This window comes from Aristolochia californica, unplaced genomic scaffold (assembly GCF_029961685.1).
Source record: "Aristolochia californica isolate CCGP_79_NKW_82.1479 unplaced genomic scaffold, dmAriCali1.0.hap1 SCAF_11, whole genome shotgun sequence".
Lineage (NCBI taxonomy): Eukaryota > Viridiplantae > Streptophyta > Magnoliopsida > Piperales > Aristolochiaceae > Aristolochia > Aristolochia californica.
The window spans coordinates 34710011-34737966 of NW_027181782.1; the positions used below are offsets into that span (position 1 = coordinate 34710011).

Here is a 27956-nt window from a genome sequence, read left to right on the forward strand (position 1 = left end):
AAATTATAATTTATTTTATTAATATGATACCATGAAATATAAATTAAGATAATTTAATAAAAGAATAATTCTTTACAAAAAAATTGTGTTTATTTAAAATAAAAATAATAAATCCGTCCTAATTTTGGAGGGTGTAGCAGCCAGCCATTTCTTCGAATCGTCTTCCCCACCTTACCCGAAAAGAAAAAAGAAAAGAGGAAGACAAATAAAATAATGGAGACGAGCTGGATATGGTTGAACTCATAGGTGGAGCCTTATCCGCTTCTCTTTTCCCCAGTACGGAGGCAGACAAAGAAAGCTGAAATGGATAATACCGAATCTCTAATTTACTCGATAAATCGCCACGCTGATCCTCACCTTTCTTAATTCCATTTATCCTTACATCGACTTCTTCTTCTTCCGCACATTTTCTTCCTGTTATTAATCCTCCCCAGAAGGAGATTACCTGTTGATCTTTGTTTATATATAATTGGGTTCTGTCTCCCGGCAGTTCTGCACTCCATGTCATCTGCGTTTAGGAATAACTTTCGGAGGTCGAGTAGGGAAAGGGATATGAGATCGGGGAGATAGAAAGTTGAGGATAACTGGGTTTAATTTGGTTTTTCTTGTTGAGCCTCAGACGCATGATATCAGGGTACTGGAGTGGTTCTTGGAATGAGAATGGAGGCTTCTTTCGACCTACGAAACAACCGTGGGATCATGGATGAAGAAGATGAGGAGCAATGCGGGGACTGTTTGTCGTCCGGGTCTGATCTTTCTTGCGAGTCTGGGGTGTCGTCCGCTTTGTCGGAAGATTTTGCAGAGGATGAAAACTCGTCGGCATCTTCAGCTTCTATCTCGTCGTCGTCTTCTTCCTCGGATCGGCTTGCGGTTGCAGCTGGACCTCTGTACGAGATGTCGACCCTCATGGAACAACTTCCCTTCAAGTGAGTTCCTGATTTTTTTTCTTCTTTGATGAAGAAAAAAAAACATTAACTCTTCGTTCTTCTCTTCTGGGTTTTCATTTGATATTTTCCTGTTGTGTGTTTTTTCCTGGGTCTGATGAATCTATCAGGCATCTGCAAATTTTTGTTTTTATTTTTTTTCTTTTCTGATAGCACTTCATGGTTCTTTCAGGAGGGGTCTCTCGAAGTTCTTCAACGGAAAGTCCCAATCTTTCACATCTCTGTCGAATGTGATATGCGTAGAAGATCTGGCCAAACCAGATAATCCATACAAGAAGAAGCTGAAATCATGTAAGAGCTATGGGGGAGGCCTCGATAGCCATCATAAATCCTTCTCTCCGAAACCCACCTCCAGGACCATCTCCAAGAAGGCTTCAAAGGGTTCCTACTCCTCCCTCGGTGCAAAAAGGAACAGCTTTTTGTGCAACAAACCTCCAATCCCTCGCCAAAGGTCAACAAATCTTTCTAACCCAACGGCTTTGTTTGCTTGAAGCAAAAGAAAATCGCCATGGCCATCTCTTCCATCTCTTTGTAGTCTTGCAGAAAGGGGTCAGGAATCAGGATTCCCTTGGTCGAGAAAGGACTGCTCATCCCTACAACCCGGGTTTTTTAACCTCTGTAATCGACCTGTTTCTGGTGCCATCTTATGTAACCTGAAGAAGACCGAGTGTTCACATTGTACAAATGAATTTATAGTCTCTTTTTGCTTATGATGGTTTCAGTACCGATAAACAACAACAACAACAACAAAATTCCGCGCTCATCCTTCTTTCTGCAACATGATAATTTGTGAATAGAAATCCTTCTTCTTTCTTTCTTCCTTCATCTTTTGCAAGGAACAAAAAAAAGGAAATCTGATCCATGTCAACTCATTGATCTGCAAAATATGAAGACCCAAATCTTACCTCCAGAAATCATTTTGGACACGAAGCTATGAACTTCATGGAAACTTTCGCTACATAAGATCAAACAAATGGATCTGTCCGTTAAAACAAACATTCCAAAGACTGAAGAGGCTTCTCTGCGGATTACTATGTATTGCAGATGCAAACATGTTTGCGATTGCAATTGTTGTTTAATGATTCTCGGATACATAAAAGTTCCCAGATTTTCAGAGAAACGAATAGAGTCTGTCAAATTTTGATATTAGTCTCTTCCGGGAGCAAATTTACAGGCTGACTTTAATTATTTTAACTCCGAAAATGTTCAAGTTTCTACGAAATTGAATTTATTGTTGTGGTTCTCCCCTCCGATCTCCCCAATCATCTTTGTAAATGGGAGGGAATACCTTCCCCAGTCATCTCTGTAAACGGAAGGGAAGCGGGGTAGGGACGACGAGGCTATCTCTATCTGCCTCCTCTCCTACCCTGTGAAGGAATGACTTTTCCAGTTGTTAGGTTTACCATTATTATTAAATATGTTCAAACTCGTATTTATTTTCATTTCGTCATTCATTATAAAATAAATATAAATAAAAAATAAAATCTAAAAATGAATGTAAACATCATTTTAAGAATTATAAATAAAAATATTCATATAATAGATAAAAATACGAGTTCAAAATCCTTTTCTTTTATTTGATTAATTATACGTTCATATAAAAAATATTTTATATACTTTTCAAGTTATAAAAATCATAAAAAAATTTATAATAAAATTAAAAAATAACTTTAAATTTTTTTAAATAAAATTTTAAATTACTAATTATTATTAATTTTTGTGCTATAAAAATGTCTTAAAAATATTGTTATTTTACTTAACATCTAACAACTCCACTATGGTTGTCAATGAAATCCTTATTATAATTAAAAAAACAATATTTAAGTATTTTCATTAATATTATATCTAAGAGAGGTGTCAATTCGCCCAACCCTTCCCTTCTCAAGTACCCAAAGCTCTCCTGCACCCAGTTTACATGGACCTGAAGCCCCGTGTCTTTCAGACAATTAATGGCTGACCAGTACAATCTCCCATCCGGTCTCGTCCCTTCTGCTCTCATCTCCTGAAGAAGCTTAACCAGTTCATCGATCCTACTACTCTTGGAGAACACATTCACCAGTATCCCTGCCATGGTGAGATCAATCCTGCCACCATTGAGCCTGAACTCCCTGGCCCTGCTGTAGGCACTGATGATACTAGTGTAGCTCACCTTATCAGGAACCACCTTCCCGCGCTTCATCTCCTTCCACAGCTTCTCCACCTGCCTCAAATTCATGGCCCTCCCGTGCATATCCATCAGGGAATTGTACACCCAGACGTTAGGCTTGCATCCCCTCTCTTTCATCTTCGCCACAAGCTTCATCGCATCGCTTAATCTTCCCTGTTTGCCGTAAATGGAGACCCTGTTAGCGCAGGCCACAACGCATTTATCAAAACCCTTTTCTGTCATCTCATGGAAAGTCTTCTCTGCTTTAGAGAAGAGCCCCAGTCGATTGTAGTAGACAATGATGATTGAAGCGTAGGTCACTTGCCCTGGTTCACAGCCCAGAGCAATCAGTTCGTTATAAACCCTGATTGTTGCCTTGAATCCCCTTTTCTTGGCGTAGCCATTGATGACTGCGCAGAAAATGCAGTCTGAGACCCTGATTTTCATGCGATTCATCTGTTTTTATCAGTTCCCATGTCTTACCTACCAGCCCTTCTTCTATATACATCAGAACCAGATTTAAAAAGATCACAGGATCTTTCACCATGGCTTTCTCTTTAGCTTCCAGAAATAGACTCTCTGCTTGCTTCACATCCCTCTTCTCCGCGAAAGAGGAGATCAAAGAACAGTAAAACGAAGAATCGTATGGAATACCCCTTTCTGACATTGCTCTGAAGAATTCAAGCGCTTCCAGAGGCCGGCCTGACTTCCCCAAAGAATCACACAGCATCCAGTACATCTTAAGTGGAAAAATTGTCTGAATCGAATTTTCTACTCTCGAATTCGTTGAACAGAGAAAACACATTATCAGTATCCTCAGTTCTCCAGTAAGCTTCCACTATCCCGTGATAACACCGGGTATCCGGCGAAATCCTCGCCTTTCTGATCTGTTCATACACCGAAATCGTGCTTCAGTACATATGAAGCTTGTTGTAGCTTCTCATCGCTGAATCAAACACCGCCACGGCCATTTCCCTCTCCAATTCGAAAACTCGCAGCAAACTCTCCGACGCTTTAATCTTCCTCGCCCTTATACAATGACTCACCATTTTCACGCAGGTAGACACATCGGGAAACACACGGAAGTTCTTAAAATCCTCCGAGATAGCCACTAGAGATCCCCAACGCTTAAATTTGAGAGAATTCCTGATGAGAAGCTTCAAGTTCAGCTCATCCGGACGGAAATCCGGATGGTTCTTAGCCTTCTGGTAGCACTCATAAGCGAGGGCTTCCGTTCGTGGGTCTTTACAGAGATCACGTATGGATTGGTTGAAGTTGATGGGATCTGAGAGCAGATACTGCGGGTGGGCGAAATCGAGATGCCAGTCGCCAGTAGAGAGCTCATTCGAGGGGTCTTCAAGCAGCGGAGACGACGATCGACACGAGCAGAAGGGTAGAAAGGGGCGACTTCACGGAGGGACGGAGAGGCTGGGGAGCGAGATTTTAGTCCTGGAGAGTGATCTCCGGCAGGGAATTAGATTTCGCGAGGGAGAAATAGCCATAACCGCCGGACGCCGGGGTTTATGTCCGGTTTATCCCGAGGTGAACTTTGAAAGGCTGGGAAATCGTGTCCGCCACTAAATATGGGAAACGTGGCTCAAGAGAGACGTTAGAAATTGGCGGGTAGACTGTAATTGGTCAATGTTGAATAATCATAAACGTTGTTATCGTAAACTCCAGCCGGTCCAGCCCTCGACCCAGAATAGCGAGGGACTGGCCAAGAGCCGGGAAAATGAACCGATTCAGGTCTATCAGAGAGACCCGTGGTTCAATTAGGACACGTCGAGTTTAAGTCGGGTTTGGTAAAAACCGTCCCTACAGAACCTACTCGGGATTTTTTGTCAACCCAGTTCTGCGCCTATCGGATTCCCCCTAAAACTCGGTTGGACTTGGAAATCAACCGGTTCACCTAGAAATCTGAGTCAAGGTGGATCGCTTGTGTCTGAGACGACGTGTTCTTAGAATTCAAGAGTTCATAAATCGTCGAGAGAAACTCTTCGATTTCCCAAGATGATAGGTATTCAATTTCAGCTTCCCCTTCCACCGCTTGAGGCCTTCTTCTGCGAATTTCTCTTCTTTTCCTGCAAGCGCATTACGTCCGTTTCCTGCCAACAATATTAATTTTTGCGGCCCTCCATTTCCAACGAACGCAGTACATTCGCCTCTGAAAACAGAATCGAACTTATTTTCGACAAGCTGCTGGAAGAGATCGTTAGACTGAGCTTGATTCTGAATCCATGGATACCAAGAGCGATTCCAACACGGAAGAAGCATCGGAGCAAGATTACTTGATTCGATTCTCTCATGGTCGCTGGATGATATCTTGAGCGACAGGCTTTACAAGGACAAGGTCGGTCCAACGAAAGGACTGAAGTTGGTCCACTTAATCCTCAACCACGAGGATAAATCTCGAGCTAAAACTCTATTTAGTTCAAGCAATTTACTGATTCCAGCAATGGAGAACAATAACTAGTGGTTTTTTTCTACAAATGGGGAGAGAAATAATTATAAAGGATGGCGAAATTACATACACATGAACTACAATGAATTAAGACAGCCGAATGAAGGTAAAACCTAATTGAATAATTTTTTGTTTGGATGGTAGAGAATTGTGATCCGGACGAACAAAGAGATTCCGTTTTCAGGCTACTGGATGATCTGTCGATGACTCATGGTCGCCGTTCGGACTGAACCCACTGCAGTTTCAGAGGCGGATTATTAGCCTTCGATAATGTTATTAATAGATGTCTATTGAAATTCCACGGTGGGATTGGGGAATTTAGAGATGCCCATTGAAATTCCCTTCACCTAAAGATTACTTCCCTTCCTACTCCTCTTGAGTCTACTCACTGATTGGCAAATCCCGATCTTACTTAACAGTTTGTGTTGAAAAACCCTGGTAGACACTGGTAATGCGAGTTTTGAATTGACTTTGATGGCTTTATCGTCAAAAAGTCTTTTTTGATACGCTTAATCTAAACCTTCTTGAGTCTACTCACTGACTGGCAAATCCCGATCTTACTTAACAGTTCGTGTTGAAAAACCCTGGTAGACACTGGTAATGCGAGTTTTGAATCGACTTTTATGGCTTTATCGTCAAAAAGTCTTTTTTTGATACGCTTAATCTAAACCCTCTTCGGTTTTCAGTGTGACTCAGGAAAGTTACAAGAAGAAGGAAAAATTTTGTGCTGTAAAAAGGATTTCTGGGTTGTTATTTATAAGTCAAAACTCGGAACTGAAAAAATATGAGGCGCGAGTGGGAAGCTTTACCGCATTGATGATTTCTCGGCCAATGTCTGCGCCGCCGCAGCACCTCAATCTTTCGAGCCTCGAGGCTTCCTTTCTAGGGAATTTCTCTCGCAGGTACCATGAAGGACTAGAATATATACATTCCGAGGACATTCGGTTGTCTACTGGTTTCCTTCTGCGAACTGCTTGCTTCACTATTTTCGCTTGTTCTTCTTTAACAACATCTTTTTTTCATTTTCCTTTCTGCGAGAGAGAAAGAGAGAGTAAACTCGAACTGACTCCATGGATGAGAGACGTAAAGAAAGCAAGAAGAAGACCTCTAAGACAGATTTGATTGATTATATGTTTTCGTGGTCGCCCCAGAATATCTTCAACTAAAAGCTCTTCAGTGACAAGGTGATCCAAGCGTAACCTTTTTCCACTACGAATTAATTTCCCCACATGTGGATAATATCGCTGCTGCAGTTTGCTCGAAATGGGTTCCTCAGTTTTATTAATAATTCGAATTTATCTCGTCTTCCCGAAAAATAAAATTACGTGCGATGTTGCAGGTTAAATCGATACCCAAGACATTCTCCTCAGTCGATCACTATTTCAAGTCTTTTCGGGTTCCACTACTAGAAGAAACCCGTGCAGGTTTATGTTCAAACGTAGAGCTGATTTCTCGAGCTGCAGTTTTCACTAGGGGTGGCATCGAGTCGAGCCGAGCCCGAACCTACTTATGTTCGAGTCGAGCTTGATTTAAATATTTTGAGCCGAGCCGAGCATCGTTTCAAACCTAAAATTGTTATCGAACTCAAGCCCACCGAGTTCGAACCGAGCTCGAACTTCAACATACATTTTAAATTTTTCAAAAAATATATATAAAATAAAGTATATATAAAATTATGTATACATTTTACATAAAGTTGGGAATGACCTCTACATAAAATTGGGCATAACTTATATATATAATATGTGTATAAGATTGGGCATAACCTCTACTTAAAATTGAGCATAATCTATATATATAATACTTGTATAAAATTCGGCATGACCTTTACTTAAAATTGGGCATAATCAATATACATAATACCTGCATAAACACTCCATAAACACTCCATAAAATTGTCTATACATTCCATAAACACTTCATGAAATTGTTTATACATTCCATAAAATAATCTAAACATTCCATACACTGCATAACATTATAAATAAACTCCATACAATAATCAAACACAACAAAATTAAATAAAATATCACTATCAATTTACAATCACCCAAATAAAAACTATATATCCTTTAAATAAAATCCTATTACTATTACAGACTTATTAGAAAATTACAATAAATATTTAAAATTTTTCTTAGGATTGGACCTCTTATTGCTTTTTCTAAGGAAATAAATAAATATTAATAATTAATCTAATATATTATTATACTTATCGATAAATTTTTAATCACATAAAATGTAAAACACAAAATTGCTATGAAAATTGCCTCATGCTCAAAGTATTATATCATCAACTGTCAAATACTTATTCAAAATTTTTCTATAAGGTTTTCTAACCCATCTTGGCAAGAAAATCTTACTTGGAAAATTATATGATTTTTTAAAAATAATTTATAATTAGAAAAATATTTTGAAAAAACATTAGGCACTAATGGTCCCTATATTTCTATTAAAAATTTCTTTTCAACATTTATTGAAAAAACCACTAATAGTCTCTAGAAACGTATTTCTACTAAAATATTTTTTCAATTTATTTAAGAGTCATGAGGAAGGGACAAAGAGTTTTTTTTCCCCTTGTTTATGATCTCGCACGTAGGGGTGGCTTTGAATAAATTATATATAAAATTATGCATACATTTTTAAAAAATATAATGATAGGGGAGGTTAAGAATTGAATTTTAATAATGGATTAAAATACACCAATATTAATATTTTTTACTCCAATTGTTGTCTAGCTTGTTTTGTAATTTTTGAATTTGGCCATAATTTATTATGGCCTCCTTAGTGCCCCTAGATAAAAATTTATATTATAGGAAAAACTAAAAATATTTTTCCTATGATAAATATTCCCAAAAAAACCTTTAAATAAGATCTTATTACTATTAGTGACTTATTAGAAAATTACAGGAAATATTTTAAAATTATCTTAGGAAAGTTAAATGGACCTTTTATTGCCTCTTATAGGGAAATAAATAAAAATTAATAATCAATCTAATATTTTATTATACTTATCGATAATTTTTTAATTAAATAAAATATCAAACACAAAATTGCAATGAAAATTGTTTCATGCTAAAAGTATTACAACATCAACTGTTAAATACCTATTCAAAAATTTTCTATACAGTTTTCTACCCCATATTGGTACGAAAAATCTTACTTAAAAAATTATATGATTTTTAATAAAAAAATTCAATTAGAAAAATATTTAAAAAAATGAGACACTAATAGTTTATAGAAAATTATTTCTATAAAATTTATTTTTAATTTTTTCCAGAGGAAAAAGTTTTTTTTATTTTTTTATTTTATGATCTCGCACGTGCGAAATAGCACGTGCGAGATCATCTTCTCGCGAGGGAAGGGGGAGATTTTTTCTCCCTTGTTCTGGTTTTTCGCCGAGACGATGCGGAGGGAAGGGGTTTACGGCGCTGGGGAGGACCTATCGTCGGGGATAATGGCCACGACGGAGTCGACGGCGACGGCGAGGAGAGGAAGAAACGAACGAACGGCCACAGAGGTGGCTGGCGAGTAGCTGCGACCGCGGTATAGACGCCGGCGAACAGCTACGACAGCGGTAGAGGCGGCGACAACAACCGATAGGAGAGGTCGGCGGTGATGAGGGGTGAGGAAAAAATTTTCCCCCCCTCGCTCTCGCTCCCGCTCCCGCTCCCGCTCCCCCGCTGGCTCTCGATCCCGTTACCGATTCCTATCGATCCGACTCATTTCGAGCCGGCTCGCGAGCCGAACTGAGCCGGCTCACGAACCGGCTCAGTTCAAAGCCACCCCTAGTTTTCACTGTAATATCGGTCGAAGCGTATAAATCTTCAAAGGAATTGTTATATGATGTTCGTATCAGGCCTCTCAACGACGGTCCAGGCAACGAAGAGAGGTACATACCACTAGCGGAGACATTTTAGCTTTGACAAATGTCAGGCCCAGAACCGTGGGTGACTTAGAGAGGAATGGAAGACCCTTCACCCTTGCTGCAGTCATTAATATCGACGACCATGAAATACTTCCAGAATACTATATTATAATAAAAGCATCGATCTCGATTGCAGTTGAGAAAGGACAGCGACCATCTCTGTTCGCGGTCTTTCTGTTCAATATAACTACGAACAACAAGACATGGTTATCGCTGAATAGCGAGCAAAACTTGAATATCATTCGGAGTGTGTTGGATACATATTCTTTGGTAAGAAATCTGTACCCTTCAGTTTCTGTCTTTTGATTCTCATATGAAAAGATAAATCTAAAGCCGCAATTATCTGTCGATCGAGTAGGTGCAACATCTGTTCTGACCAACCTGTAGAGAACTTTTTCCAATCCGAGCTGAACGAATCGCAGAAAACGGCAATTTCAAACTCACTGTCAATGGCTAAATGCAACCATAAGCATGGAGTGCAGCTTGTTTGGGGTCCACCAGGTACAGGGAAGACGAAGACCATCAGCACATTGTTGTGGGCTCTGGTGAAGAAGAAGCACAGGACTGTTACCTGTGCACCGACTAATATTCCTGTTATGAGGTTACTTCACGTGGTGTATGGTTTAAGTTTCATTTTTGGGCTTAGAATTATGGATTTTATCTCTAGGTCATTGAAAATGTATTGCGACAATTCAGTTGCTGTTTTTATGGCTAACAACAACAATAGTGGAAATTTAAGTAAACACATCGACATAAAGTATTTGTCCATAAGAGAACGTGTTAAGAAAAGAAAATGATCATTGAGCACGTAAGCATTGAATTAATGATAGATGATCATTTGGCTAAGGGCATTCCACCGTTTAAATTCAAGGATCATGTCGTGAATATGAGACTTGGTTCTATTATATAATTTTTCATTATATGACCAATATTATTTTAATGAAATTCTTAATTATTGTGATGTTTTTTCTCAAATTTATGTGCACCTTAATTTTGAGAAAATTCATCTGTGTAGGACCAAGAATAAACATAAGGTTTAATCATAAAGTATAAGAAATAAATACATTGTAATACATGGAAGGTAATATTCGTCATTAGATGACCTATCGCCATAATTCATGCATTTATTACTTAAATGCAGATTATCGATGGGTTTAAGATTATATTAGAAGTTTGGACCAAGTGGGAGAATGTTAACTATTTTTCATGAGAAACGGTTTCTCATAATCGTGGTCCTCAACTTTTACCAGTTGCAACTGCCAGCAGTAACACGAAGCCATTAAGAACCTTGATGGGAGGTTAGTTAATAAGATCTACAGTTTGGTCCCCTATCTCGGTTACTCACTCACCCCTTTAGTTTTACACTATCGCTGAGAGTGATCAGAGAGCGGAAGTGCCAAACAAAAGCATATAATAGAAGGCCAGTGATTTCTACAAGGAATCAGATTGTGTGGACGGAGGTATGATTTCTAGGCTTCCGTTTACATTTATACTATGAATTTCATGAAGTTAGAAATTCAATTAAGTCTAACAGGCAGTAGATTCGTATCCTACAACCGATGAAGATTTATGACCAACGATTAAAGTGCATTATTCTCAATCAACGCATTTACTAAAACTTGAGCTGGCTCAAGGTTATCTTCGAGTACATTTTCATCGGTGAGGTCTTGCAGCAGCGATACAACATCAATGGCGATATCATAATTGTCGTGATTCAGCAGTCTCACAAGCTTCTTAACCGTGTCAAGATTAACTAGTTCGGGATACAGATCCGGTGCACCTGCGAGGATCTTGAGCTTCTGGAGCTTGAGCTCCGAGTCGGTGAATTTATCCAGCTGGTCGGGGTACTTGAGTCGAGCTTCGACGTTGCCCTTGAGCCGTCAGTCGAAGGAATTGGCAAGCTTTCTCACGGTTTTGACGTTGAGGACTTCAACAGAAACCTGAGATTTCTCGACTGCTTCGAGGAGGGAGAGATCGAAGGGCTGGTCAGCACCGTTTTTTACTGCCGGGGAGGAGAGGTCGTCCTCCTGCTTGCGCTTCGCGACGCCGCCGCTGTCTATCTTGTTCAGAGAGTGAGAGTAAAGGGGTAAACCCTAAGTTTTGTAACCGCGGCGCGGGAGAAAAGAGTAAATTAGCTTTAAAATGTCGCCTATGCCTCTCAAGGGTGGCGCATCCGCTATCTACGAAATTGTCATATCGTAACGGGAATCTGCAATGTTATAGGGGTGGCATCCAGCCGAGCTGAATCTTATCTCTAGCCTAAAATTGTTATCGAGATCGAGCTTCAACATATATTTTAAACTTTTCAAAAAATATATATAAAATAAATTGTATATAAAATTATGTATACATTTTACATAAAATTGGGCATAACCTATATATATATATATATATATATATATATAATACATGTATAAGATTGGACATGACCTCTACTTAAAATTGAGCATAATCTATGTATATAATACCTATATAAAATTCGGCATGACCTCTACTTAAAATGGGGCATAATCTATATACATAATACCAACATAAATACTCCATAAAATTGTTTATATATTCCATAAACACTCCATGAAATTGTTTATACACTCCATACACTCCATACACTGCATAACATTATGAATAAACTCCATACAATAATCAAACACAACAAAATTAAATGAAATATCAATATCAATTTACAATCACTACTATAAATCCTTTAAATAAAATCCTATTACTATTAGTGACTTATTAGAAAATTACAAGAAATATTTTAAATTTTTCTTAGGAAAGTTAAATGGACCTCTTATTGCCTCTTCTAGGGAAATAAATAAAAATTAATAATCAATCTAATATATTATTATACTTATCGATACATTTTTAATCAAATAAAATGTCAAACACAAAATTACAATGAAAATTGCTTCGTGCTAAAAGTATTACAGCATCAACTGTTAAATACTTATTCAAAAAAAAAATTATACAGTTTTCTACCCCATCTTTGCAAGAAAATCTTATTTAGAAAATTATATGATTTTTTAATAAGAATTTTCAATTAGAAAAATGTTTACAAAAAACATGAGATACTAATTAGTTCATCGAAACTTATTTCTATAAAATGTATTTTTAATTTGTTAAAGAGCTAAGAGGAAGGAGAGTTAAAGGAAAAAGTTTTTTTTTTACTTTATGATATCGCACATGCAAAATCATTTTTCGCACGGGGAGGGGGGAGATTATTTCTCCTCTAATTTCTCCCCTGAACTTACTGGTTCTGGTTTTTCGCCGAGATGACGCGAAGGAAAGGGGGTTACGGTGTCGAGGAGGACCTGTCATCGGGGATGACGGCTGCGACGACAACGGAAGCAGCAACGACGACGAGGAGAGGAAGAAATTAGAGGAGAAATCGAACGAATGACCACAGAGGCGCTCGACGAGCAGTTGTCGACGGCGATAGAAGCGGCGACAACAACCAACGGGAGGGGCTCGGCGGTGATGAGGGGAGGAAAAAAATTTCCCCCCTCGCTCTGGCTCACGCTCCCTCTCCCCTGCTCCCGATCCCGACTCACCTCGAGTCGGCTGAGCTCAACTCATTAATTTAAACGAGTCAATTTCGGAGCTTGAGAGATAACGAATCGAACCGAGCCGAACCCGACCCGAGCCGCACGCAAGCCAGCTCGGTTCGAAGCCACCCCTACTGTAGAATATCTCATATTAATCCTTTTATTTTGTTGGATATAAACGAATTAAACCTTGAATACCAAAAATAAATAATATAAGCGTTTTTAAATTAGAAAAAATAAAAATAAAAATTTTTATTTTTTTTATTCTACAATTATTATTTCATGCATTAATTTTATTATTTTATTATAATTTAATTGCTACTTTAAGGTTTTGCGATTTGGTTCGTACCTTCAAAAGCCTGATTAGGGCTTCAACGGAAAAAAAAATTATTGAAATTTGAGAGTTTTCTATTACTTGAAATGACAAGAACACCCTCGTCTTTAAGACATAAGACGGCGAAGCTACTGGTCACCTCTGCAATAGAAGCGACGGAGCCGTGTTCCGGCGTAACCGCGTAAGAAGCTTTCTTCTTCAGTTCCTTCCGTCATTAATGGTTTCGGTTCTGTTCGTACTGGAAGATGTAAAAGAAACCACATGGAACATCTGCGTCAACCTCGTAGCTCCAGAAGACGTCTTCTGCTTCGAATATCTGATTTTCTGAAAGAAGTGAAATGTGAAAGACTTTTTAAAGTCGGCTCGAAAGAGAAAGGTTCATATTGTTTATTTTCTTGGAGGCTAAGGAAAAAAAGGGATGGTTTTCGTATTTTTATTTAAGAAGAAAGGCTGAGTTGAGGTGACAATTTCTGAACTCAATATGAACCTATGATTTTTTTGGCCAATATGAACCTTTGGGTTGAGATGTCCTCTTCCTCCCACCACCCCCCATTGCCTGCAACCTTCCCCATTACTGATTTTCTGGGTCAAGTTTTAGACATTTTTTTATTACAATGACATAGATGACAATTAGGGTGAGAGATAGCGGTGGTACCAACCTTCCCCATTACTCTCAAACCATTCGAGCATAGTCGAAGAAAAATTAATTCAGTTTAGTTTTTACTTTAACTCGGTTTGAGCTCAAATTTGAAATAAAATTCGTTAAGTATAACAAGTCAAACTCAAAATTTGTCAAACTCGGCCTGTTAACTCTAATTACTCTTGTTAATTCCCTCTCTAGTTGGTTGATAATTATTTTTATCTACCTCAAACCTCAAAGACAGTCGATTGTTCAAGTCCTTTTGGATTTTTCAATATCTAATATTTTTGTTTGTTAATGGAATAAACACTATTGATAGAGGTGTTAACTTTTTTTTAAGTTTATTAAATTGGTTATTATACATCAGTATGTTTTTGCAAAGTCTTGGGATCCTCCATGAAAGCTTGATGTTCTCGTCATTATATTTTATTTATTTATTTTTATAATTTTAAATATAGATTAAATTTCAAACACCATTAGTGTTTGAGCTCAAACTCGGTTTAAATTTTTGAGCTCTCCTCGTTGTATCTATGAGATCCAGTTAGGGAAGGGTTGAGCATCCCTGCTCTTGCCCTTCTCCTTTTGGAGTCCTCGGGTGTAGTGTTTGAGCTCAAACTCGGTCTAAATTTTTGAGCTCTCCTCGTTGTATCTATGAGATCCAGTAAGGGAAGGGTTGAGCATCCCGGCTCTTGCCCTTCTCCTTTTGGAGTCCTCGGGTATCGAAATAATGTAAAAAGAAGTTATTCGAAGTCACTTTGCTCAAGAGTGTCGGGTTTCCGGAATAATTTAAAAAGAAGTGATTCGAAGTCACTTTTCATTGGGGGGACGAAGGAGTTGGTTTTTATTAGAGACGATTAACTTCTCTACTCTTTGACTGTATTTTCTGCAGAGGAATTTGATCGGCAGAGATATTATTACAAAGAATATTAATTTTCAGTTCGTTTAGATAATAAGTTTTCTGCGTTCTCTTCTTCGAGTCATCTTCATTGAAAGTTTTTAATTTTTTTTTTTAATTATAAAAGACATAAGACGCCACCTGCAACAGAGGTTTCTTGATTCTCTGATACGGAGCGTCAGCCGATTTCCCGCGTCTACACTTCTTGAATTCTTCCATCCCTTTCATCCACGGACACGAAGAAGAAAGAACGCGCCTCGTAGGCCGTAGCGCCCGCAGACGCTTCGGATATTTCCACAGTGGGGGTATTCTACGTTTTGTACGGCTCGTCTCCGTTGGCTCCTTTAAGCTTTTTTGCCAGTGTGAATCCTTTTCAGGTCGTCTCGAAAAAAGAAAGGTAGTTCATCCAAGGTTGTTTTCTTGTAGACGAAGGAAAAAAGGGGTTCTTTTCGGTTTTTTATTTAAGAAGAAGAGAGCCGGCTGTTTAATGTTTGAGTTGAGTTGATAAGTGTGGGACGAAAAATGGGGAAATCCGACGGAGGTAGGAAATGGGAGAGAGAGCTTACGGATGTGGTGCTTTCATGGTCGATCAAAGATATTCTCGATGAAGAGCTGTACAAAAACAAGGTCAGTTTCAACTTTGCACCCCGTTATCGTTTTTCCTATGTTATTTCTTGTCTGTCAGATTTTTTATCAGTTCGAGTTTCAGTATCGCCTCTCCCAGTTATTGGGTCCCTGCATTTCGAACTGGTTTCCCTGAGGAGAATCCTTGATTGGATTTTTTTTTCACCGTGGAATGTTAAATACAACCGACATCGGTTTGCTAACCCAGACCACAAATAACAAGAAATTTCCTTCTCTGTAGCTCAGACATACTAAAAAATTTTAGTCACAGAAGAAGACCATGACACAGTCGAGAAAAAAATATCTTTACATACATTCTTTGCTGGTTGTTTATATTTTATGAGATTTAGAGAAATTTTAGTCACAGAAGAGGACCATGACACAGTCGAGACCTCTCCTTTCCCACTTAATTTCTTTGATTTTGTTTATAATTTACATCCAGAAACAAATTCTGGGACTATATTTTATGTCGACACAGTGACAAGGTCAGCCAAGCCTAACCTTTTTTTGCTTGAAATGGGTTCCTCAGTTTTATTAATAATTAGAATTTATCTCGCCTTCCCTAAAAATAAAATTACGTGAGATGTTGCAGGTTACATCGATACCCAAGACTTTCTCCTCAGTCGAGCACTATTTCAATTCTTTTCGGTTTCCACTGCTTGAAGAAACCCGTGCAGATTTATGCTCAAACATAGAGCTGATTTCTCAAGCTCCAGTTTTCACTGTAATATCGCTCAAAGCAAAGAAACCTTCAAAGAAACCTTCAAAAAAATTGTTATATGATGTTCGTATCAGGCGTCTCAACGATGGTCCAGGCAACGAAGAGAGGTACATACCGACTAGCGGAGACATTTTAGCTTTGTCAAGTGTCAGGCCCAGAACCGTGGTTGACTTGGAGGGAAATGGAGGACCCTTCACCCTTGCTGCGATCATTAGTAACAAAGACCATGAACTACTTCCAGAATACTATATTGAAATAAAAGCATCGATCTCGATTGAAGTTGAGAAAGGACAGCGCCCATCTCTGTTCGCCGTCTTTCTGTCCAATATAACTACGAACAACAGAATGTGCTTATCGCTGAATAGTGAGCAAAACCTGAATATCATTCGGAGTGTGTTGGATACATATTCTTTGGTAAGAAATCTATATCCTACAGTTTCTGTCTTTTGATTCTCATATGAAAAGATAAATCCGAAGCCACAATTATCTGTCGATACTTGACTTCTGTAGAGTGCGAGTAGCTGCAACATCTGTTCTGACCAACCTGAAGGGACCTTTTTCCAATCCGAGCTTAACGAATCGCAGAAGACGGCAATTTCAAACTCACTGTCACTGGCTAAATGCGAACATAAGCATGGAGTGCAGCTCGTTTGGGGTCCACCAGGGACAGGGAAGACGAAGACCATCAGCGCATTGTTGTGGGCTCTGGTGGAGAAGAAGCACAGGACTGTTACCTGTGCACCGACTAATATTGCTGTCTTGCAGATTGCCTCGCGCCTGCTTGCGCTCATCAAAGCTTCACGGGGAGGAGATTATTTGCTTGGAGATGTCGTGTTGTATGGTAACCCCAAGAGGATGAAAATCGATGAAGAACTAAAAAAAATCTTTCTTGGAGATCGTGAACAGCAGTTGGCTAAGTGCTTTTCCCCACGTTCTGGATGGAAACATCAGCTGGCAGAAATGATAGATCTGCTTCAAAACTCTGTTGCTCAATACGCTTTCCAGGAGAAGCGCCCGATGTTTCGGGGATTTCTTATGAATCGATTTAGTTCCACATTTCTGAAAATGAAGAAACATCTTTCCATCTTCCGCGTTCATTTGTCTAACGCATTTGTTTCGATGGAGAAGATGGAAGAAATGGTGGCTGCTCTGAGCTTACTCGAGTCTTTCTATAACTCGTTACGCATCTGTAAAATAAATGATAATGAGCTGAAGCTTGTCTTCGGATTAGCCGAAATAGAGCAATTAGACGATGTCTCTCATGTTGGTCGTAACTCTCTGAAGTCGACGGAGTTGCGTAAGACCAGGCTGAAGTGCATTCAAGTCTTAGAAACTTTGAGAGAAAGATTTGTTTTTCCCAAGATCGCCGGAAAAAAGTTTTGTTTGGAAAAAGCAACCATCATTCTCTGTACTGCTGTGAGTTCTTATAAACTCCAAGCAAAGTCGATGAAACCACTGAAGCTGTGTGTTATTGATGAAGCTGCTCAGCTGAAGGAATGCGAATCGCTGATTCCTTTACAGCTTAAAGGCGTGCAACATGCTATTCTTATTGGGGATGAGTGTCAGCTGTCTGCAATGGTTATGAGCAAGGTTTTCTTCTTCGATTCTTTTTTCTCCTTTTTACGAACTGCTATTATCCATTCAGAAAGAAAAGCTGTTTTTTTTTCTCAATAATGGCAATTTATTACCTTTACCAATTCATCTACCAGGTTTCGGAGAAAGCTGGATTAGGTAGAAGTCTATTCCAGAGACTGGTTTCATTGGGTCATGAGAAGGAGCTTCTGAGTGTGCAGTACAGAATGCATCCATCTATCAGTCAGTTTCCGAATTCCAGCTTTTACAATAAAAGGATTCAGGACGGACAGAACGTAAAATCACAGGGATTTGAAAGAAGTTACTGCGAAGGGAAAATGTTTGGCCCTTACTCCTTCATTAGCGTTCCTTATTCAACAGAAATCTTGGACATACAACGCAGCCTGAAAAATTTAGTCGAGGTAGCTGTAATTTCACAGATAATTCGGAACCTCTTTATAGGTATGTCAAGAACGTCATTGTTAATGTAGTTTAGACATCATCTGGGTATGTGAATTTGAATATTGTTTTTTTCTCAGCTTGTCGTGAATCGAAGAAGAAAGTGAGTATTGGGATTATATCTCCTTACTCCGCTCAAGTCGCCGCGATTTCTGAAAGCCTTGGGAAGATTTACGGTTTGAGTGACCGAATCCATGTCAAGATCAAGACTGTCGATGGTTTTCAAGGAGGAGAGGAAGACATTATCATCATTTCTACTGTTAGAGCCAACGATAGCGGCTCTGTTGGTTTTCTTTCCAACCTTCAACGGACAAATGTGGCATTGACACGGGCCAAGTAAGTTTTATTCTGTAGATTATTCCGAGTTTTGATCAACTAGATTTTAATTATCATAAATACCATAACTCAATTCAATTCCATGTTCTGGGTTTTGATTCGCGTGCAGGTATTGTTTGTGGATATTAGGCCATGAACCTACTTTAGTCAATAGTGGGTCTATCTGGAAGGATGTTGTTCTTGATGCCAAGGATCGAAATTGCTTCTTCAATGCCGATGAAGACGAAAGCTTGGCGGAAGCCATTGTAAATGCTAAGGTGGAGCTTGGACAATTTCATGACATGCTTCAAGCGGACTCTCTTCTCTTCCGCAAGGCCAAATGGAAGGTCCGTCGATGATAATCATCTCCGTTCTTTTGAATTCAAGAAATGCAAACATTATTATGATTATGTTGTTGCATGATGTATTTCTTGATACAGGTTTTGTTCTCCGCAAATTTTCGTAATTCATTCGAGAGGACAAAGGGAGTTGCGCTTCACAAGCAAGTGGTGACGCTACTGATCAAGCTTTCTAATGGTCATCGTCCCGTGAAGAACAAGTTCGTGGTTCTCGAAGGGTCTCACATGGAGCTTCTTCAGCTGTACCTCGTCGGAGATCACCGTCTTTTCTGGAGCGTCGATGTCCACAAGTACAGCTCTTACTCTATCCAAGTCCTGAAATTCTGGGGTCTTCTTCCTCCGCAAAAGGCACCCGAGTTCGTAAAACATCTCAAGATAATCTTTTCGGACTATACAGAGGATTACATATCACGCTGCAAATTCAAACGCACGGAAGGGTATTAACGTTCCTCCTGCTCCTCAATTCAGATATATCAAGCACTGAAGAAACGAAATTGATAGATATTAAAGAATTTCATGTCGATGCTTTTGGGCAGGGGATTGGAGCTGCCGATGCGCTGGGAAGTAGATGAACATGATGATCGTCCAGGGAAGAAGGAAGTGCAGGATTTGTTGGAAGGATTCTCTTCGATCCACCTTGATGAAGAAAGCTCACGAGTCCACCCTTAGTTTTATCGAATCATGTCTATATTGCTCAGTTGGCAATACCTGTGGCGTATCATTTGATACATTTTAGGTTTTTTTAAATAATTAAATAATATTATAATTCAAAATTTGATAATATAATGGTTCTCCTACTCCTAGTCCCACATGGATAAATGAAAACTACATACTTGGCATTAAATCTCTCTTTTATAGTTGGACCTCTCTTGATCAGGCCACCATGGCAGCAACTCAAGAGGAGGTTCCTCTTCGTCCCTAACGAAGAATCAAAAGTGTTGGCATTCTCCCATCCTTTAAACAGAGTATAGCTTCCAACAGAGTAATGAACATGGATCATATACTATTATAGCGGTAAAACCGTGGAATTCGCCTTGATTCGGTTGTGCCAATGTTAATGGGAGAAATGTTATCTTGAGGGAAGAACACTGTATATAAGGTATTTGAGGAAATCCTTCCAGAGAGAGATGCCTCTCCTCTCTCCAGATGTTACATTCACTACACACAGATACCACAAAACAGGAAATGACGATTGCTCTCTATCCACCAAATTCCACTGAAGTCTCTCGACTTCTATCCAGAATAAAAACCCTTTATTACTTTCTACCTCAAAGCAAGACAGTTATCAACAAGACCCCGTTTGACGACGCTCTGTAACAAGACAGAGGGCAACCTAACATACTCATCACAATAGCTAGGGTATCTCTGTATACAAGAACACCAACATCTCTAAATATAAAACAAGTTCAAGGGAGGAGAAGAACTCTGATCAGCACGGGCTGCAAAAGATGAAGGAGACTCCATAGGTCGCAGGGATACAAACCTATGTACATGGTTGTGCTTCAGAATACCACCTTAATGCCGAGTAAAGCCATGAACTGGGATATGAATTCAGGGTGACCAGGCCATGCTGCCCCTGTCACCAGATTGCCATCAGTGAAGCAACGATCTATTGGGTCAGGCTCCAACCATATTGCTCCAGCCAGTACCACATTAAGCTTTACAGCAGGGTAGGCCGTGCATTTTCTTCCCTGCGAAAGCCAAATAAGCATATCACCAAACGTGCATAGGCCTCTAAAATATGATGCTTCCTCAGTAAGGTGCCAACACAAATTGATGTTTATGAAAATATTTGCTTGCTCTTAAATGTTGACTTCTCTTGACTTGAGTCAGCTCAAGTAAGCTCAACCATCGAATCTCCAGTTACCTATTTGAGGATGGAAACAGAGAAGCAAGTCATTTTCCAATGAAGTTTAAAGCAATTACCTTCAACACCCCAGCAGCAGATAAAATCTGTTGTCCATGGCAGATGGATGCAACCGGCTTCCCTGCCTCCATGAATTTCTTTACCAGAGCAATCACCTGGTCATCCAAGGCAAGATACTCTGGAGATCGTCCTCCGGGGATGACAAGTCCATCAAAGCTTGAGACATCTACAGCTTCAAAGCTTGCAGTGAGAGCGAAATCATGGCCAGGCTTTTCGCTATAGGTCTGATCGCCTTCAAAATCATGTATGGCAGTGGGGCATTTTTCACCTGCCTTTTTGTTGGGACAGACAGCATCGACATGGCAACCTAGAGCTTGCAGGCTCTGAAATGGAACCATAACTTCATAATCTTCCATGTAATCCTGCAAATAAATGAAACGTCAGACGTCAAGTGTTTATAAGCCTTGCTTGTAAATGCACAAATTGAAACCATGCTTGTTTACTATAAATAACTTCCTAATGAAAATTTTACATTTATGAGAGACTCAAGCATGAAATATTACATATCTATGCATGGAATGACCTACCCCACAAAGAAAAAGGATTCGTTTATCTGATCCAGTTATGGCGCCTCCAAGTGCCTTCACAAAAAGCTGGATGAACTCAGGATGGCCTTCATAAGTAGCTCCAGTTACGAGATTGCCATCAGCAACACAGTGAGCCATAGTGACAGGTTCTACCCACTCTGACCCAGCAGCAAGAAGGACAGGCTTTACTGGTGGAAATGCGGTGCACTTCCGGCCTTTAACTACATCAGCTGCAGCCAGAATCAACTGTCCATGGCAAATTGAGGCCACTGGCTTTCCCGAGGTGAAGAACTTTTTAACCAAGTCTAGAACTGAATTTTCCATGGCTAGATATTCAGGGGCCCTACCGCCTGGAATGATCAAGCCATCATATTTGTCCACTTCAATCTCTTCAAATGTCGCATTGAGAGAAAAATTATGACCTCGTGATTCAGAATATGTCTGGAATCGTGGAGCCACATGGAGGATTAAAAACACAAAAGCCAAGTCATAAGCACGCGAGAGGCATAAGAAACACAGAACAAAGAATACTAACGATAGTCTATAATACTAAAAAAGTTAAAGCCTCAAAGTGCAGAGAGATGCTTTCAAAAGACCTTTGAAACTATCAGCACCTAGTAGGTGACAACTATACATAGCATATTCGCAAGAAATGTACTGTGTCTAGAACTAACTTATGGAGATCGAATCCTCATTCATCGTCTCATATCCAAAAAATTGCGGTAAATGAGAAAAAAAAAAAAACACGTGAATTTGTCATGCTACCCCACATAGTAGAAGATGTAAAAGGCAGACCGATTGTAGCATCAAATTCTCCGACAGCAACCATAACAAACAAAATCATTCGCTAGCCCTCATCCACCCGATCCAAAGATGAAAGAAAAGAGTTTCATCAATCAGACAATTGCGAACATTACTAGAATGGGGACAGACCTGATGGCCGGAAACCTGATGAACAGCAGTCCGGCACACATCCCCTGCCTTCTTACCAGGGCAGACCACATCCACCGAAACTCCATAAGCCAGCAGCGCTTGAAACGGCACCATCACCTGGACATAAGAACAACAAACAATCAACAGAATATCAATTTACAGCAACTGATGGCGAACACAAACTCCAGCACAAACTAAACAAAATTCGAATAAATTTCAGAAACCAAATAACAATGGAGATTTCTCCATTTAGCATGCATTCTTTCATAGAAAAATACCTCGTAATCTTCCACATAGTCCCCGCACAGAAGGAGAACCGATTTCTGAGCTCCGTGACTCACCATTTTTTTCAGCTCCAGTGAAGTCGACCAGAGGGGCAAATATTTATAGCAGATAAGAACTACAAAAAGCCACTCTGAGTCGCCTTAATTACGAAGCAGCCTTTCCAAGCCGACCTCAGGAGTCGCCCTGATCTAGCTTAGAATTTAGTGCTTAATTTTAATATTAGTGTTGAAATCTTAGGTGATTGGATTGACATATCCCAAGTAATAATGTAGCCTATTTTAAAATCTGATCGGATCTTATGGCCAATCTAATTTAAAAGAAAACATGGGTTCCATGATAAAAAAAATTTCTTATTAATTAATTTTTAATGGAAAAACTCCGTTCGATCGATTTTCTTCTAATTATGCCACCATAGTATTTTAAATAAATATTATTTTTATAAATAATAAAAAATAATTAAAGTAAGAAATAAACCATCAAGAACCACTTTCACACTTCTTAATTTTGGTTTTTATAGTTTCTTATTAGAGTAATAGAAAGTTTATTTTTTTATTATATTTAATATTTTAAGGGTAAGAATAAAAAAATTAAGAAGAATTTTTTCATATTTTCTAGTTGGCGCAAACACGTTATAAGAACTAAAATGATTAGGTCAATCACGTAATAAATGGTAATAACGAGGACAATTGTAAATGTAATGTCTCACAAGCTACAAGGCAGAGGTCTCATGAAGTTTCTGGAGATGATATAATACATACAATTATATTAGTTAACATTTTAACATTGGCAGTATAAGGTGGACGTGCCGGAGTGGTTATCGGGCATGACTAGAAATCATGTGGGCTCTGCCCGCGCAGGTTCGAATCCTGCCGTCCACGTATTATTTAAATTTTTTCATTAAACTTTTAGTAAAAGATGCGAGGGATGAATCTCACATTTTGAAATTTCCGGCGTTTGGCTTCACTCTTCTTCTGCGGGAGTTAATTATCTGCTTCAATTGTTTTCTGTATTTTAAGAAATTCTATTCGGCGACCCGTCGTCCCGTCGCAGAAGAAAGAGTACCTCGTCCTTCCTGCGCCGCAGCCGTAGAAGAAGAAGGAGAGCGAGACGTCTCCAGAGTTGATAATTTCGGGAAAAAATCCCGAAATCAGAGTCGCCGCAGATCTTCCGTTGCCACCGGGAAGAAACAGAGACAGAACCGAAAAAAAAAAATTTCGGAACTCATCGCTGCCGTTGCCGCCGGGAAGAAATCCCGAAGTCAAAGTCGCCGCCGCAGACCTTCCTCGCCGTTGCCGTTGCCGCCGTCGGTAGGTATCTGGTATTTTATTCTCTCGCTAAATTTTTCAGCAGAAATTTTTTTCGTTTCGTTAGCCGCAGAATTTTTTTCTCTTACGCTCTGGTCCGAAGAGAAACGGAGAAGACGAAAAATACAGAAAACAATTGAAGCAGATAAAGGTTCGGTTTTTGTGAAAGGCTCGGTTTTTTTATTTTCTGTTTATTTTGTTCTACTTATGAATCTATTGTTTTATGAAAGATTCGGTTTGTATTTATTTTCTTCTACATGAAAAGGTCTGTTGTATTATTGTCCATGCTTTTAGCTCACCGTCTGTGAACTGTGTTTGGACACCTGAGTTCATTTATGCGATTTGATTCTGGAGTGGTTTGGATCTTACAGCCATGGATGACATTTAGATGTAAAACATATGAAAACAAGTCTAAAGTTACTTGTTGCAGAGGGAGTGTTTGGTAGTTTGTCTGTGCTATGTCATTCTTCAAAAAATGGTGAAAATGTGATAAAAGAGTGCTAAATTTGCAGGATACATGACAATATAAAATTCATCTCTATTTCTATTTTAATATTCATCATTTGGCAAGGCATTGGTATTTGGCATCCCCTCAATCACCATTTACTGCTTGTGTAGAGCATCAACCAAGTTCAGTCAAGTGCTTCTAGCTTGAATGGAGCTAACTAACCTATTACCCTAAGAATAACTGTTTTTTCTTTACTTTCCAAGTTTATGCTATCCTCTTTTTAATTCTTCCTTTCGTAGTTTTGAATAAGTTAAAATTATAGTAGATAGTGTTGCAGCCTCAGCAGTCCCTTTTCTCCCTTTGCCAGTCCTTCTTAATGGAATCTCTTTGTCTTCAAAAGGAAAAAAAAAAAAAAAGGGGTTTCTTGAAAACTGAGTACAGTGTGAATCTCTGCTATGGCACTGTTTTTAGTTTGTTTTAAATGGACATGCAGAGCAAATGAAGCTGAAGACAGTGTGGCGAAAAGTGTCTGATTATGTTCGCTATGACCTTAAGGAAATTGCGTTTCCGTCATCGTTACCTGATCCTCCCCATATTCAGAAGCAAAGAAAATTGACTTTGAAAGAATGGTTTCATGTGAGTCTTAAACGTGATTACTCCTAGGTGGTACTCTACAAGAGTATCAAAGATAATGGGACAGCGAGAATTCTCTGTTCCTAAATATGTTTTCTTGTAGGTTTTCTCTAATAGTTCTATTTCCATTATTAAAGGTGTTGAAGAAGGCATCCAGGCTTTATGCTGCAAGCTGGGTACGTGATATTGGTCCTGATCTAAGACCAGATGATTATAAGGATGAATGGGCTGAAGAGAAATCTAATGGAGCAGATGGAAAAACCAGAAGAAGAGAACCATCGGCACTGGAGGACCTTGGTGAGTCTCCTTTTCATTTTGTTCCCCAAAATTGCTACTTTCATCTAGAGTTCCCAAGAATTATTTCAACAAGTTTGGTGATTTATCTATCTGTGCATATCTTGAGTGAGAATTGTAAGCTTGTCTTTGTTAAACTGAAGCCGAAATGAACTCTTGCTTGCTTGCCCTTCTTTGCAATGAGGGGAATTTTACCAAGATTGATTGTCGATGTAGAGAAAATTTCAGCTGACTAGTTGAATTATTGTCTAAATCATAATGACTTTTTTGGGGAGGTGTTCCATTACTTCAACTTCCGATTCTTTTGTTGGGAATTGCTGTGAATTCAGTTTTTTGGTTTTCCTGTTTTATATTTGAATTAAACAGCGGTGGCAGCAAAAGGAGGTATGGAGACCCTACGTCCTGCTCTACAGCGAGTTTATATGACCAGAGCATCTGCTTACAGTGACGCTCTGAAAAGCTTTGTACAAGGCTATCAGGAAGGCATTCAACAGGTAGTGGCTGCGAAGGAGCAGCCTAAACCTGAAGAGAAAAATGATCCTCATAGAATTTTCAAATAATCTTCTCTTGACTGTTTTTGTAAATTAATGTCTTTGTGTTTAGTGATAATCATACTGCATGAATCTAAGTCGACTGCTAATATAATAATAAACTGATAATATGTTTATTGTTCCAACTAATATAGAGTACACGAAATTATGAAACCTTGATTTTGTATAAAATGAGAAAATCATTTTATTCAAATTCAATATTAAAGATCTAAAATATGCCTTGGGCCTAGAATTGGATCGATCACTCCTATGTTGTTCAAGTCCACCAAAAAGAGTGACTGGCTGAGTGAGATTTGACTCAGAACTGGGCTCATTTTCAGCTATCCACCAAACACTTGTACGAACGAGCACGTCTGTATGGGCCGAGCCGGTTTAGATTCTGGGTCGCAGGCCTTCATTTAGTCATGTAAGGAGGTCCACTAAAACAACGAACGAGAGCAGATAAAGAAAAATTCACTACTCGTTGACGTTAAATTTGTGGGCTCAATCTTCCTTATTCTCTCTTTCCATTATGCCTGTGGCAATAACCGACGAACGGAGACCAACGGCCGCGGCATGAGCTCAACTGACAGCTGTGGCATGAGCTAGACAGTCAAAATAAGTATCACGAGAAGTGTAATCTTGATTGCCTAATAAACCCAATTTAAATAATGTACGAAATACAACCGAGTTTGGGTGGCCTAGACGTCTATGCCACATCTTAGTGCCAGATCCAACAACATTATAAGCAAAAGAAAGTACAGGAAAACGTGGAATAACAATGGATAGAAAGATTTTAAGTGGAAATAGCCTGTTCAAATTTTTTATATGTTACGATATGTTAAAATGTATATTAGATGTAATTTATGTTCATAATTGTTGTATAATTTAGATTATGTACATAAGGTTATTAGATTAGGCTTAATGGGATGGGTAATATTGTATTGGGCCCATGGGCCATTTTGTAACAGGAAAATTTAAAACTTAAATACATAATGAAAGGGGGAAAAACCCCAACAGAAACAATTTTCCTTCGTCGCTTGTGTTTTGGTGTTCGTCGTGAAACCAAAGAGCTCAACGCTCTCTCTCGTTGGTATTTTGGACTGTTCTGTTAGTCCCGTGAGGTAGTGGTGGTTTCGTCCACCACCGTGAGCTCGTTGTGCCGTCAGTTGTTGAGTTTTGTCGAATCGTTCATTCAACCGTCGCATCGTTCATTTGACATCTATGAGATCTGAGTATTGAATTTTGTTTACTCACTTTAAATTGAGACATCCGGTTCCCTCTGAAGTCACTTTAAATTGAGCATCCGGTCCTCGGGTTTCCAAAATAACATAACAAGAAGTGATTCGATTAAAAATTTTGGGCTTGAGTTCAATTCCAATTTTAGGTTTAAGGTCAAGTTCCCTTTTCAAAGTATTCAAATCAAATTAAACTCGAACATATGTAAGTTGGAGTTTGGCTCGGCTCGATGTTAACCCCCTCCCTGCCTATGCTCCCCATAAGGGAAGGTCCTCGTTGTAGAAATTCATCTCCATAGAATTTTATACCTATCTATGAGATCGAGTATGGAATTTTTTTTACTCACTTTATATTGAGCATCCAGTTCCCTCCGAGAGTCACTTTAAATTGAGCATCTGATTCCCTCTGAAGTCACTTTAAATTGAGCATCCGGTCCTCGGGTTTCCAAAATAATGTAAAAAGAAGTGATTCGGTTAAAATTTTTGGGCTTGAGTTCAAATTCCAATTTTAGGTTTAAGGCTGAATTCCCGTTTCGAAGTATTTAAATCAAATTAAACTCGAACATATGTAAGTTAGAGTTTGGTTTGGCTTGATGTTACCCCTTCTCCCTGTCTATGTGTTGAAACCATTGCACTAAAAGGCTCGAACCTTTTAGGAAATCACCCTAAACCTTTTAGGAAAGCAACCCCACGGATCTTATACAGACTGCCTACAAATTCCAACACTATGCTCTCCTCATTCGTAGAAATTCATCTCCGTAGAATTTTATACCTGTCTATGAGATCGAGTATGAATTTTGTTTACTCCCAGTTGGTTTTTACGAAGGTACTCTACGTTCTGTACGGCTCGTCTCTGCCGGTGAGAGTCTTTTTCAGGTCGTCTCGAAAAAGAAA

General features: G+C 39.1%; 5 protein-coding genes, 1 non-coding gene and 1 pseudogene across 7 annotated transcripts; 4 read left to right on the forward strand and 3 right to left on the reverse strand.

Moving 5' to 3' along the window:
* Positions 1 to 511: 511 nt before the first annotated feature.
* LOC137944840 (protein OXIDATIVE STRESS 3-like) lies at positions 512 to 1613 on the forward strand. Its single transcript, XM_068790607.1, has 2 exons — positions 512 to 926; positions 1117 to 1613. The coding sequence occupies exons 1-2, from the start codon at positions 655 to 657 to the stop codon at positions 1433 to 1435; spliced, it is 591 nt and encodes a 196-aa protein (XP_068646708.1). The 5' UTR covers positions 512 to 654; the 3' UTR covers positions 1436 to 1613.
* On the reverse strand, positions 1495 to 10002 carry LOC137943847 (pentatricopeptide repeat-containing protein At5g13770, chloroplastic-like; annotated as a pseudogene).
* Positions 10003 to 11059: 1057 nt separating this feature from the next.
* On the reverse strand, positions 11060 to 14026 carry LOC137943848 (uncharacterized). Its single transcript, XM_068789278.1, has 3 exons — positions 14018 to 14026; positions 11420 to 11539; positions 11060 to 11350 (listed from the first exon to the last, which is right to left on the reverse strand). The coding sequence occupies exons 1-3, from the start codon at positions 14024 to 14026 to the stop codon at positions 11060 to 11062; spliced, it is 420 nt and encodes a 139-aa protein (XP_068645379.1).
* Positions 14027 to 15388: 1362 nt separating this feature from the next.
* Positions 15389 to 19657, forward strand: LOC137944472 (probable helicase MAGATAMA 3). The gene is made up of 8 exons (XM_068790157.1): positions 15389 to 15520; positions 16110 to 16652; positions 16749 to 17828; positions 17948 to 18272; positions 18350 to 18605; positions 18715 to 18931; positions 19025 to 19380; positions 19480 to 19657. The coding sequence occupies exons 1-8, from the start codon at positions 15416 to 15418 to the stop codon at positions 19610 to 19612; spliced, it is 3015 nt and encodes a 1004-aa protein (XP_068646258.1). The 5' UTR covers positions 15389 to 15415; the 3' UTR covers positions 19613 to 19657.
* Positions 19658 to 20143: 486 nt separating this feature from the next.
* LOC137944062 (protein DJ-1 homolog D) lies at positions 20144 to 22688 on the reverse strand. Its single transcript, XM_068789570.1, has 5 exons — positions 22609 to 22688; positions 22331 to 22447; positions 21398 to 21838; positions 20870 to 21232; positions 20144 to 20634 (listed from the first exon to the last, which is right to left on the reverse strand). The coding sequence occupies exons 1-5, from the start codon at positions 22672 to 22674 to the stop codon at positions 20446 to 20448; spliced, it is 1176 nt and encodes a 391-aa protein (XP_068645671.1). The 5' UTR covers positions 22675 to 22688; the 3' UTR covers positions 20144 to 20445.
* A 723-nt stretch (positions 22689 to 23411) lies between these two features.
* Positions 23412 to 23493, forward strand: TRNAS-AGA (transfer RNA serine (anticodon AGA)). Its single transcript has one exon. It is a non-coding gene; the product is annotated as a tRNA-Ser (tRNA).
* A 61-nt stretch (positions 23494 to 23554) lies between these two features.
* On the forward strand, positions 23555 to 25929 carry LOC137944735 (uncharacterized). 2 transcript variants are annotated; one of them, XM_068790462.1, is made up of 4 exons: positions 23555 to 23922; positions 24861 to 25003; positions 25138 to 25297; positions 25661 to 25929. In XM_068790462.1, exons 2-4 carry the CDS (start codon positions 24866 to 24868, stop codon positions 25852 to 25854), a joined length of 492 nt encoding a protein of 163 aa, XP_068646563.1. In that variant the 5' UTR covers positions 23555 to 23922; positions 24861 to 24865; the 3' UTR covers positions 25855 to 25929. The 2 variants fall into 2 exon arrangements, with proteins under 2 accessions (XP_068646563.1, XP_068646564.1); XM_068790463.1 differs by lacking the exon at positions 23555 to 23922 and adding an exon at positions 23937 to 24070.
* Positions 25930 to 27956: the final 2027 nt, after the last annotated feature.